This window comes from Hydra vulgaris, chromosome 04 (genome assembly GCF_038396675.1).
Source record: "Hydra vulgaris chromosome 04, alternate assembly HydraT2T_AEP".
NCBI lineage: Eukaryota > Metazoa > Cnidaria > Hydrozoa > Anthoathecata > Hydridae > Hydra > Hydra vulgaris.
The window spans coordinates 21,276,656-21,288,077 of record NC_088923.1 but is presented as its reverse complement, the minus strand read 5'-3'; the positions used below and the strand labels follow the sequence as shown (position 1 = coordinate 21,288,077).

General features: G+C 27.2%; 1 protein-coding gene across 1 annotated transcript; it reads left to right on the top strand.

Moving 5' to 3' along the window:
• On the top strand, window positions 1-10,641 carry LOC124818348 (uncharacterized). Its single transcript, XM_065795761.1, has 4 exons — window positions 1-259; window positions 4,667-4,752; window positions 6,220-6,721; window positions 10,128-10,641. Exons 1-4 carry the CDS (start codon window positions 120-122, stop codon window positions 10,570-10,572), a joined length of 1,173 nt encoding a protein of 390 aa, XP_065651833.1. The 5' UTR covers window positions 1-119; the 3' UTR covers window positions 10,573-10,641.
• The last annotated feature ends 781 nt before the right edge of the window (window positions 10,642-11,422 follow it).

Below are 11,422 nucleotides of genomic sequence, written 5' to 3'. Positions count from 1 at the left end.
AACATAAAAGCAATTTAATGTCCATGTAAAATCTTGCTAAATTATAAACTCTTTTTATTTTAAATTTTATTTTTATTGAGAATTACTCACAATTTAATTTAACTGAAAATTAAAAAAAAATGTCAACTATTACCAACGATATCAAAAAGTTAATAAACTTTAAGTACAAGTCAAGAAACGACTCAATAACAGATCAGTTTAATCGAGTATTGATGATGAAAATAATGCTTATTGGTGCATTTTTGACTGGAATGAGCTGGTAAATAAAAATTTCTTTTTTTCAAACATATTTCTAAAACATTTTTGTTATTTTTTAATGCTTCGTTCGTTTCATGTTCTGTCTTTTGAATGCTATAGAAATGATGGAAATAAAGAAAGTGATATATAAATAGTTTCTAAATTTAGTTTATAATGTATCAGAATAATATAAAGGAAATGTTGTAAATATTAAATATATTAAATATTAAAATAGTTTTTTAGTAAAAGAAAAGATATTTCAGAATTAAAGAGACTCTCCCTACTCTTAATATATATTTATATATATATATATTTATACATATATATATATATATATATATATATATATATATATATATATATATATATATATACACATATATATATATATATATATATATATATATATATATATATATATATATATATATATATATATATATATATATATATATATACGTAGACAAATATTATTTAATAAAAACAATTAAAACTTAAACAAATATTTTAATAAACAAACCGTAGATTAATAAAAAGTCAAATGAACTAGTTAAAAGTTTTAATTTTATTTTTACAGTGAAAAGATTTTTTAATTTTTTTTTTTAAGTTGTTGGGTTTTTAAATATATGTAAATCATACACATAACTTTATTTAAGTGAAAAATATACTATTTTGTTCTATCTTTACATTTGGAGAGAACGAAATATGCAAGTCGATTACTATAATTCAATTTATTTGCATTTAAAGACAAAATACAAAAAGGTAATGCAAGTAATTGTAAATTACTCTTATGTAACACGAAAAAGGTTATACGCTAAATTTGTAGCGTAAAGTTAAAACGCTACAAATTTTTTCTGAATATTGCACATATTTAAATTCAATTCAAGAGACAATAAAGATGAATAAACCAGATGATTGCGTACAGAACACGATATTTTATGATTTCATTTGCAGAAGAAATATTTTCTTACCATTGTTACATTTGTTACGTAGAATAAATTTTAGGAATGACCTCTTGTTAAATAGTAATAGGAGCGAATGTAAAAAACTCAGAAAAAGCCGACAAGATTGCGTTTAGTTTTGTTGGTCGTTAAAAAGGTTGAACTTATTTTACGGCATTTAAGAGTGTTTAAATCTCGAAGTATAATCTTTGTAAATAATACGTCATTTTTTACAAACTGTTTTTGAATAACAATTGGACCTTTTCTATTAGATGTATGTATTTTAAAATTTCACACTCGGGCACATGATTTTAAAGTTGGTTTAATATAGTTAAAATTTAATAATTTTTAACGAAAGTTGATAATCACTTCTGATCAAGGATTTTAAAAGTAAACACAAAAATTTGTTTTGAATAAAAAAACACAAAAAAAACAGTTATTCAAAAATTTCATATTAGAAGACACAATTATGTCAAATCTTGGATTGAATTGATAGATTAGTAGAAGTATCAAAGTTCAATCAATGCGAATGTACAGGTAACCGGTTCTTTCAATAGCGTAGATAAAAATGGTTTTTTGGTAGATATATTGTTCCACATTATATAAACTTTAAATAAAATAAGTCCTAATATAGTTTATTATATGTTTAAATAAGAGTTAATAATACAAACACTTTGAGAACGATTTGTTTTTTAATCCAGTTTAGCCATTCATACTTTAAACAGAAGCAATTTTAAAGTAATAAAAACAACAGTAACTAAGAGAGACAACTAACTAATAAAAAAAGTATTTTCTTTCTTTTAATGATGTTGAGTTGTAGAAAGTTTCTGGAGGTTGAATTGAGTTTTAACTTGTGCTGCATTTTTTGAAGCAATAAAACTTGATGCCTTTTACATATCACTTTGATATCTATGTTTTACAAACCCAAACTTTGCATTTTGAATTTTTACACTAATACCACTTACTATTTTGGCTTGTTGAAGCTTCGTACAAAACTTTAAAGCACTGTTTACAACTTGGTTTTGTTGTTGTTATTGGAGTTATTGCTTGATTTATTTGCTGCTTATCATCAAAGTTTAGCTTACGCTGTTTCCGAGCTAGTTTCCGAGTTTTGCTGCTTTTTCGGTATCGGCAAAATACCAACATCTACTGGCTGCAGAATGTGTGCCTGTATGCAAGTAATAAGTTATTGTTTTCGGTGCAAATAAGTATGATCAGAAAGGTATTATGTGTCAAGTGTCCACCTTTAACAAAAATATGATTTTTTTTCAGATGAATGAAAGATTCGTGCATTAGAAATGTAATTCGTGCATTAGAATAGATTTAATAATAATCGATTTAAAACCTATACAAAAAACTCATGGCTCAGTTTAGATATAAATAATAGATAAAATTCTCATTTATCAAATTAGTGATTAGCGTATTTCTTTTATCCCCATAACTATAACTTATAACTTTTTACCTTATAGAAACTTATAACTTTTTACCTTAATAGAAAATTTAGTTTTGAAGAAATAATAATAGTTGCAAGACTTTTTATTATTAGCCGGCGACATAACTTTTTTTTGCTTTTGTTTTGTTCTTTAACTAATGCTTATATATAATAACAAAATTATTATAGTATTTACAATCAAAAATATATTAATATTGTATGATGTAAAAAATAAGACTATAAAGTTTTAAAGAACATATAAATATAGATAGAGATCAGGACCAGACAGTATTAGAGTCTTTTTGTTCCCAGGCCTCCATCATCCTAAATTTTTGCAATTTTTGCAACTTTTGCATCCTCATTTTGCATAGGTATGAGCATACTTAAGTTTCAAGTTTGCACAATTTGTAAAAGTGTCCTATCTGAAACATCAAAAAAAAATGCCAGCACTCATGTAAACAACATAAATTTTAAATTTATTATTAGAACTTTCCTATTTCTTCATTCACGTCTGCGGAACAATTGATGTCTTACTTGTTGTTTATAATCCGCTGGGCATACAATGGACATTTTTACACCACTGTAATACATAGATTTAAAAATGAAGTTAATCTTTTTTTAATTTTTAAATAAAACTCACATAACCTATATATAACTTTTATTTATCATTTCCTATGTTAATTTCTTTCTTAGACTATTTTGTACAGGGTGGCGCATAAGTTACGTTATGATTAATTTTATTAATAACTTTTTATTTCTGATTTTATTTGACGTTAGAATTTATAAAAATTTAGGTTACAGTTTGGAAGTATGTTCACATTATGTTTTGAAGGTAGTGTCTTTCAAATGGTGTCAGTTGTTTGCTTTGACCTGACGTTTAAATCAGTTAAAATCAGAAAAACACGCTACTACTTGATCGCTAACAATTTTATTCAGTAGAGCCATAGTTGGACGAGCTGTTTAAGTTGTGGCTTCATCTTGTTGGAACCACAATTCTAGATTGTTCTCTACCTATGTCCTTAAAAGATTTTTAATTGTTGCCCGATATTGAATGCCATCACATTGATTGCAACTTGCTCGTCGTTTTCAAAAAAATATGGTCCAATAATCCTTTCTGAAGCTATTCTATACCATACTGTGCATCTAACTGGGTGCACTTGATGTTTAATAATTAATCTTGAATTTTGTGTGCCCCATATTTTGCAATTATGTTTATTGACGTTGCCATTGAGGTGAAAATGCTTATTATGAGCTTGTGAATAAACTCGTTGTTATCTAGGAATAATTCTTGAAAACGTCAACTATATTGAAAGCTTATTTGAGCATCATTTGATTTTAACTCGTGAACCAATTGAATCTTATATGGCAAAAGGTGTAACTTGTGCAAAATTCTTTGTAAAGGCCGCCTAGGCATCGCCAACTGCTGTAGAAGTTCCGGGTTTTTCCTCAATACTTACTGAGTTTTTTCATCATAAATTTCCCAAGTTTTTTATAATTGACTCTGGAAAACAAAAGAAAAAGTATACTTAATCAAAAAATGTATTCATTCATTAAATCATAACGTTACATATGCCACCCTGTATAAGAAACATAGTTTTGTTGATCCTGAAAAGTTTTATTTTATTTGGCCGGGTGAATAAAAGTAAGGAATTGCTTTTTTTTGGATTGATTGTTCAGCTTCCCGAGAACAAAAATTTGAGCAATTTTGCTTGAATTTCTATTCATGTAAAGCTGAGCATTTACTCAGCGTTTTTGGAGTAAATCACTCAGCTTTACGTGAATAAAAATTTAAGCAGTTTTGCTCAAGTTTTTGTTCACGTAAAGCTGAACAATTACTCCAAAAATGCTGATTAAAAGCTATTCCTTTTATTTTATTTACCCGGCCTATTAAATTAAATCATTAATAAAATGAGAAGTAAACGTATGTATACAGTTTTCTAATAACCTGAGGAAATAAAGTAAAAAATCATTAATGAAAAATCATTAATAAAAAAGGAAATAAACGATATAAATGTTTGCCATTGTATTAATATATATTTCATTTTTTTACAATTAGGTACAAGGATGAAATTAAATGTCTTGCTCCGAAAACGCCAAACGATCACATAAAATTATTTTCTTCACAAGCGTGCTGGATTAACGGTAAACTTAAAACCATATAACATAAAAAATGTAGACGTATCTCTATATTAAAATATTAGTCCTCTTTTAAGAGGTGCAAATAAAACTAATGGATGCTAAAAAAAAATTTTAATCTCAACTGTTTAACATCCTGAATCATAAGTATTCTTTAAAAGTTGAATCATAAGTTTCTTTAAAAGTTATAAAGAAGTTTTTAAAATCCCTAGCAACGGCCTTACCAATTGTCTTAGTATAAATTATTACAATTAGGCGTTAACCAAACACAACTTGCAAATAATAATTTATAATAAATTATTCGTACGAAAAGTTTGAGTTATCCAAAGAAATATCCCCGAAAGAGGACCCAAAAATAGTTTGACTTAATTGGAGCATTTTGTCAGAAATTAATTAAACGATTTAATGCGATTAAAAAAAAACAATTTGAGTTATTTAATTTATTAACAGGAGTTTAAGTGTAATTCGTTAAAATTAAAAAAAAAAAAATCATATTTAGTTTGTTTTTTTTTATATCAAAAAATGTTATCAAAATTGTTATAAAATTATATACAAAAAATGTTTAAAAAATCTTATTTGTTGTATGATAGAAGAAAAATAAAAAAATATGAATAAAAAAATATTTCTTAAGAACATTTATATTTATCGTGAAGAACACATATCTTTAAAAATATAATGAAAAAAATGCCAAAAATAGGGGTTACAAAAAAACTAAATAAAAGTAGGGATTACAAAAAAACAAATTATAGAACTAAGAAATATTCTGGGATTCTGGGATTGATTGCATTAATAAAACTTTGTAATATTGTTCTGTGTATTCTTTTATTTAATCAAATTCGGAATTAAAGTGGCGCAGTGATTAGAGAGCTTACCTCGTGTTTGGTCTTCTTAAAGATCAAACATTAGGTAACCGCTCATTAAACACTTTAATAATCAGAAGAAGAAAACATCTATATTAAGCTTACTTTGTACTTATAACTGTGATATTTACAGTTACTAAATTTTTATCGATAATTTTTTTGTTTCTCGCTATTGAATCATAATTTTTATTCATCTTTTCCAATCGATAGCTTAGAGATTCTTAGCTATCGATTGGAAAATGAGAGTGAATGAAACAATGAGAGTGGCATTTACAAGATTCTTTTTTTTTTTTTTTTAAAAAAAAAGAATCTTGTAAATGCCACTTTAATTGTTTCATTCATGCTGTACAAGAGAGAACCATTCAGATTTATAAAGGGTTTTTATATTATTATTTTATTTTCAAGTTTGCAACATATTTCTGGTATGTTTTAACCCTCTCATATATAACCTTGTTATATTTTAACTGAACAAACGTTTTTAAAACTACTTTTTTTCTAATACACGCGCCCACGAGTTTGAGAGAAAAAATAACACATTAGGAGCTTTTGTTGCCAGTTAAAATCGTTCAGTTATTGTGATTTTCTTTTTTTTTTTTCTGAAAATGTTTTGTAGGATTTTACATCTATAAGGAGCTAAAAACAAAGAGCAACTTTTTTGGCTATTATGGTGTACCAATCGACATGAACCACAATGGAACAACATTGAGTAATGAAACATGCGTGGCATTAGGTGGCCTATCAAAGCGATGTAAGCCAATGACTAAACTTTTCTATCTTCAATTTCAATGGTTTCCATTCTTCCTTGGAATTCTTGCTTTGTCTTTTTATCTTCCGTATTTACTATTCCGATACGTAAATGGCGATCTTTTATCGTTAAAAAACGCAATCAAACCTCAGGAACCAAAGTTTGACGAAGTCATTCGAATTTATTTTAATCGTAATGTAAACACACTCACAAGACAGCATTCAAAAATTGCACTCAATATTGCCGTTAAAGTTGGTTATATTCTTGTTAACGTATTTGCATTTTTATTTACGGATTCCTTATTGCACGGAGAATTTCAAAGTTTTGGCTTAAAATGGTTTGCGTGGATCAGGCTAAGTAACAGTAAAAAGTAAGAAAATTTTATGTCTTTTTTAATACTGTTTATAGTTTACATAAAATAATAAGTAAAGTAGCATGAACTTCTTAATTAAATGATCTTCCAATATGCTCTTTAATAAGACAGAATGAAATTTTTGGAGCACCTTGATAACCATGAAAAAAGCCACTCGCGTTAATTTTATGATATATTTAGATTAATTAATATATATACATATATATATGTGTGTGTGTGTGCGTGTGTGTGTGTGTGTGTGTGTGTGTGTGTGTGTGTGTGTGTGTGTGTGTGTGTGTGGCGGATAAATGAGTGGTGGTTTTTTCGGGCTCTAGGCTGATCGAATTTTTGGGGCCCTACCCTAACGCCCCAATAGCTAAATTTTTTATATATCTGAAATAGCCTGATGTTTTTGTGAACAGATGAAACCACCGACTTAAAAATCTAATTCTATTAAAACTACAAATTCAAAAAAATTGTTCTCCTCCGTACTTAACTAATACATATTTCCATATTACTTCATCATAGGATATGGATCTCGTCATATCATATTCAATTGACAGAATTGAGAGATTATTTAACCTTTCATCCGTTATTGCTGATCTATATTTATTTTTTTATAAAAGCTATTTTTGAAAAAGACCATTCTGCTTCACAGCTCGTTATAGGTATAATTGGGTATATTTTAAGAATTGTTTAAAAATTTGGAGATATATCAACAAAAATTAGTGTCAACATTTTGGAAGCAGTGATACAGTCATTCTGTTTAAGCATACCATATCTAGATAATGCTTAAGTTGACTGCATTCCCTAAATAGTTCATCTAAGATATCATTTTTATATAATGACATAATGGACTTCATTTATTTAAGTTCAATAACTGAACCTCTTTTGCCCAGTTTCATCAAAAATTTGAATTCTTCTCCAATATCCTTACATACAACACTTCTTTTTTCAAGTTCAGCCCACAATTTATCCAACAAAACATTAAATACCTCTATACAAATCTTATCCCTTCCACTAAAAATATCTCTTCTTTTTTTCCATCCGAATATATTTTTTTCTTACTCTTTTATGCGTATCACTATAATTTTCTTCGACTTATACTCATTTTGGCTGCTTCGTTCTCAAAGTCTTTTAAATTCGGCTCGGAATCTTGACTTAAAGATTTTATGTATAACTTCAATGAATGGAGTAAAGTGCATCCTTCACATATATCTGAACCATAAGTTTGTAGTACTTTGTTAACTTTATTAAATCGCTCAAAGACCATTTCCCATGTTACAGTTAAAACTGTTGTTTCCCGCTTCGTAAATCTTTTATATAAAGCTTTTGCCTCTAGTTTACAATCTGCTTTTTCAGAACTTTCATCAAATATGTATTTAAGGTTATCGAATACTTTTTGATAGCTAACTTTAACTGCAGGAACTTACTCATAATAAGAAGACCATCAAGGCGTGCTTAAATTTTTCTAGTGGAAATGCCAGTGATGCTATTTCACTCAAAATTTTCCAATAGTGTGCGGATGCAGAGAAATAGTTGTAAATGTGGAGAATAGTTCCGAAATATTCTGTTATTTTCATTACAACGCACACTGCCTCTACTCCAGCCATATTTGAAGAATATGCAGCATAAGGGGCAAAATTAGTTAATGCATTCATTCTTTTTTTTCGTGCTTGTTAGCCTGTATATTTTTCACACATGTTTGACGCGTTATCATATTGCTCACGGATGATTTTAATAGGAAGACCTGCATTATTTAAAAACTGAAATACTTTTGTTAATAGTTTCTTGCTGGTGTGATTTTTGGTCTGTAGAAAGGTTAAAAATTGTTCAAATTTTTTTCCGTTAAAACAGTATCTTAATATTATTGCCAGCTGATCTGTATGAGCAATGTCTGGAGTGGAATCTACAATAAGGGTAACAAATATTTTTATAGACATCATTTATCTTCTCAATAATTTGTTTTAAAATATTTTTTCCATGAGCTCCAATATATCTTCATATACAGTTTTGGATAAGTAATTGTAGATTTGCCCCAGTTTGACACTCTTTTAGATGTTCTCTTAAGAAAGGATCTAATTCTGAAATCAATTCCATGAGGCCCATAAAATTTTCATTATGCGGAGAGCCCCACTTTTTGTGATGACCTCGTAGTGCTAAATGTCTTTAAGATAAAAATTTTATTGCTGCTACTACCCATTATTGTAGTAACACATTGTATTTTTAGTTGCCTGTTCTTTTAACTCTATATACTATGCTTTTATTCGATTTTCGTGTGAGGTAGATAATCATGACTTTCTTATGGTCATAAGATTCTTTATGGGATACAAGAATTTTTCTTATGTTTTTCCAATCTTAACAACCGTCAGATGCCAACACTGCAATGTTTCATGAATAGGGAAATAGTTTGCATGGGAAACAAAATGCTGCTCCTCTGTATAAAAAATAACAAACCGCATATTGCAAAAGTTTGGCCGTTTTTCATGAATTTACTAAATAACTTTTACAAAAAAATCAGCTTTGATCTTTATAAATTTGCTTAGACTCTGGTTTCCTTTTAATTTTTAAAAATTCAGAAATAATTAACCGTGGCCAGTATCTTATATCGCTATAGTTTACTCGTACATCATTAATATTAGTAATTCTTGCATGCAGCCCTTGTCCTGAACAAGATTTTCGAGCAGCATTCGGTATCTACGTTGCCCTCATCAGTATAATCTTTAATTAGTTTTACATCATTATTTACATTTACCTTTTTCGAATATGTCAGTACTTTGAATAAATGTACTTCGACAGCGTTGAATTGGAAAAAGCCGGTTAATTTTGGAAATTTTAGTAATGCTTTTGTTCTTTTAGTTTTTGTTTTTCACTTAAATATTTGCTTCTGGAAATTTTTAGTTATATTTATAAGCTCCAAATCTTCAAAATAAATTTCAAAGAAATACAAAAAAAAATTTGTTTACAAAAAATATGGATGTTGCTTAGATCGCTTAAAAGTGAACTTTAGCGTTAAAAAGTATTTTGCATTTATACAATATATATTTCGTAATAATAATACAAAATCAACTAAACACTATTAGTCTTATCTGTTTTTGCGCCAATTCAAATTTTTTGTCAAAGGTACTCACGCCGAAAATACGGATAAAAACGATCAAACAAATGAGATTTTTCCATCTTTTTTTTTTTTATTTCTTAATTTTTATTCGCTTGCTTTTTCTAAAAATCAACTGCAAAAATATTTATTTGAAAAATTATTGGGGGGCCTCTGCTGACGCTCCTGATATATATATATATATATATATATATATATATATATATATATATATATATATATATATATATATATATATATATATATATATATATATATATATATATATATATATATATAACATTTAACACCACTATTAAATTTTTACAGGTACAACTATGTCGGTGAGCGTTTTGTTATAAAACCAGGTGAGTCACTTTTACCGACGTTTGGGTTCTGCGATGTTTCAGAAGTATTCCTCGATGTTAAACACGCAATCAGTAACGACTATAAACTAGTTTGTGAGATTAGTCAGCATATTTTATACCATTATGTTCTAATTGCGCTCTGGGTTATGTTAGTTCTTGGTATGTTTGTAAGCATTATTGGGTTTTTGACTTTGTTATTAAACTATTTAATGCCATGGTTGTCGTTTTCGTCAGATGAAATAGAAGCTAAAAAAGTTTACAAAAATTGTTCAATTCGAGAACGAGATTATTTAACATTCATCAACAAAAACAACATGCTTTTTTATGGAACTTTAATCAGAAAGTTGGTTGAAGTACAAAAGTATGGGGGGAGTGAAAAAAGCATGGGGGAAAAAGTGTATGATTAAAACTAAATGCAAAACTATTGTAGAATCAAAAAAAAAAAAATGGAATGCTCATCCTTAAAATTTATTTTACCCGCCCGTTTTTTTTTATTTTTCTAATTTTTCTTTTTAAAGTTTTTTTTTAAGGTTATCCAATTTTTAATAATTCCTAAATTAAGCTTTCTTTTAAGTTTTTTGTTTATATATATATATATATATATATATATATATATATATATATATATATATATATATATATACTGCTTTCACATTTTGCCGTATAAATGTATAAATACAATTAATATTTCAATATAAATGCAGATGGCCGGAGCAAGAAGAAGACACAGCTTGTATTATCGTCCCTAGCCCCGAGAATTGATAACGTATAATTACGTTTAATAAAGGTAAATAATTACGTATGTATAATTGTTACCAATATGCATAAAATAAACGTATGTATAATTGTTACCTATATACATAAACCTTCTTTATGAAAAGATAAAACAAAAAGTTATTAGGGAATAAATAAAAAAAATAAATAAATAATTAATTTAAAGACTATCAAAATTTTAAAAACTTTAACACTTTTATCTAAATATAGCAAACAATATTTATTAAATTTGATGTAAAGTATTGAAATAATTTGTTAAAAAAAGTAAAATAACAAATTCGTATGAATTTGTTGTTTTACTTTTTTATTTATGATAAGTCATAAATAAATAAATATATAAAAATAAATTTGGATATAACTTGCAATAAAATTTATACGTTACAACTTTTCTTTTGAAAAAGTATAATAAAAAGATATAAAATAGAATAAAATGAAATTATTCGTCAAAAGCAAAATCGATAAGGACCTGAATTCCTCCATCTA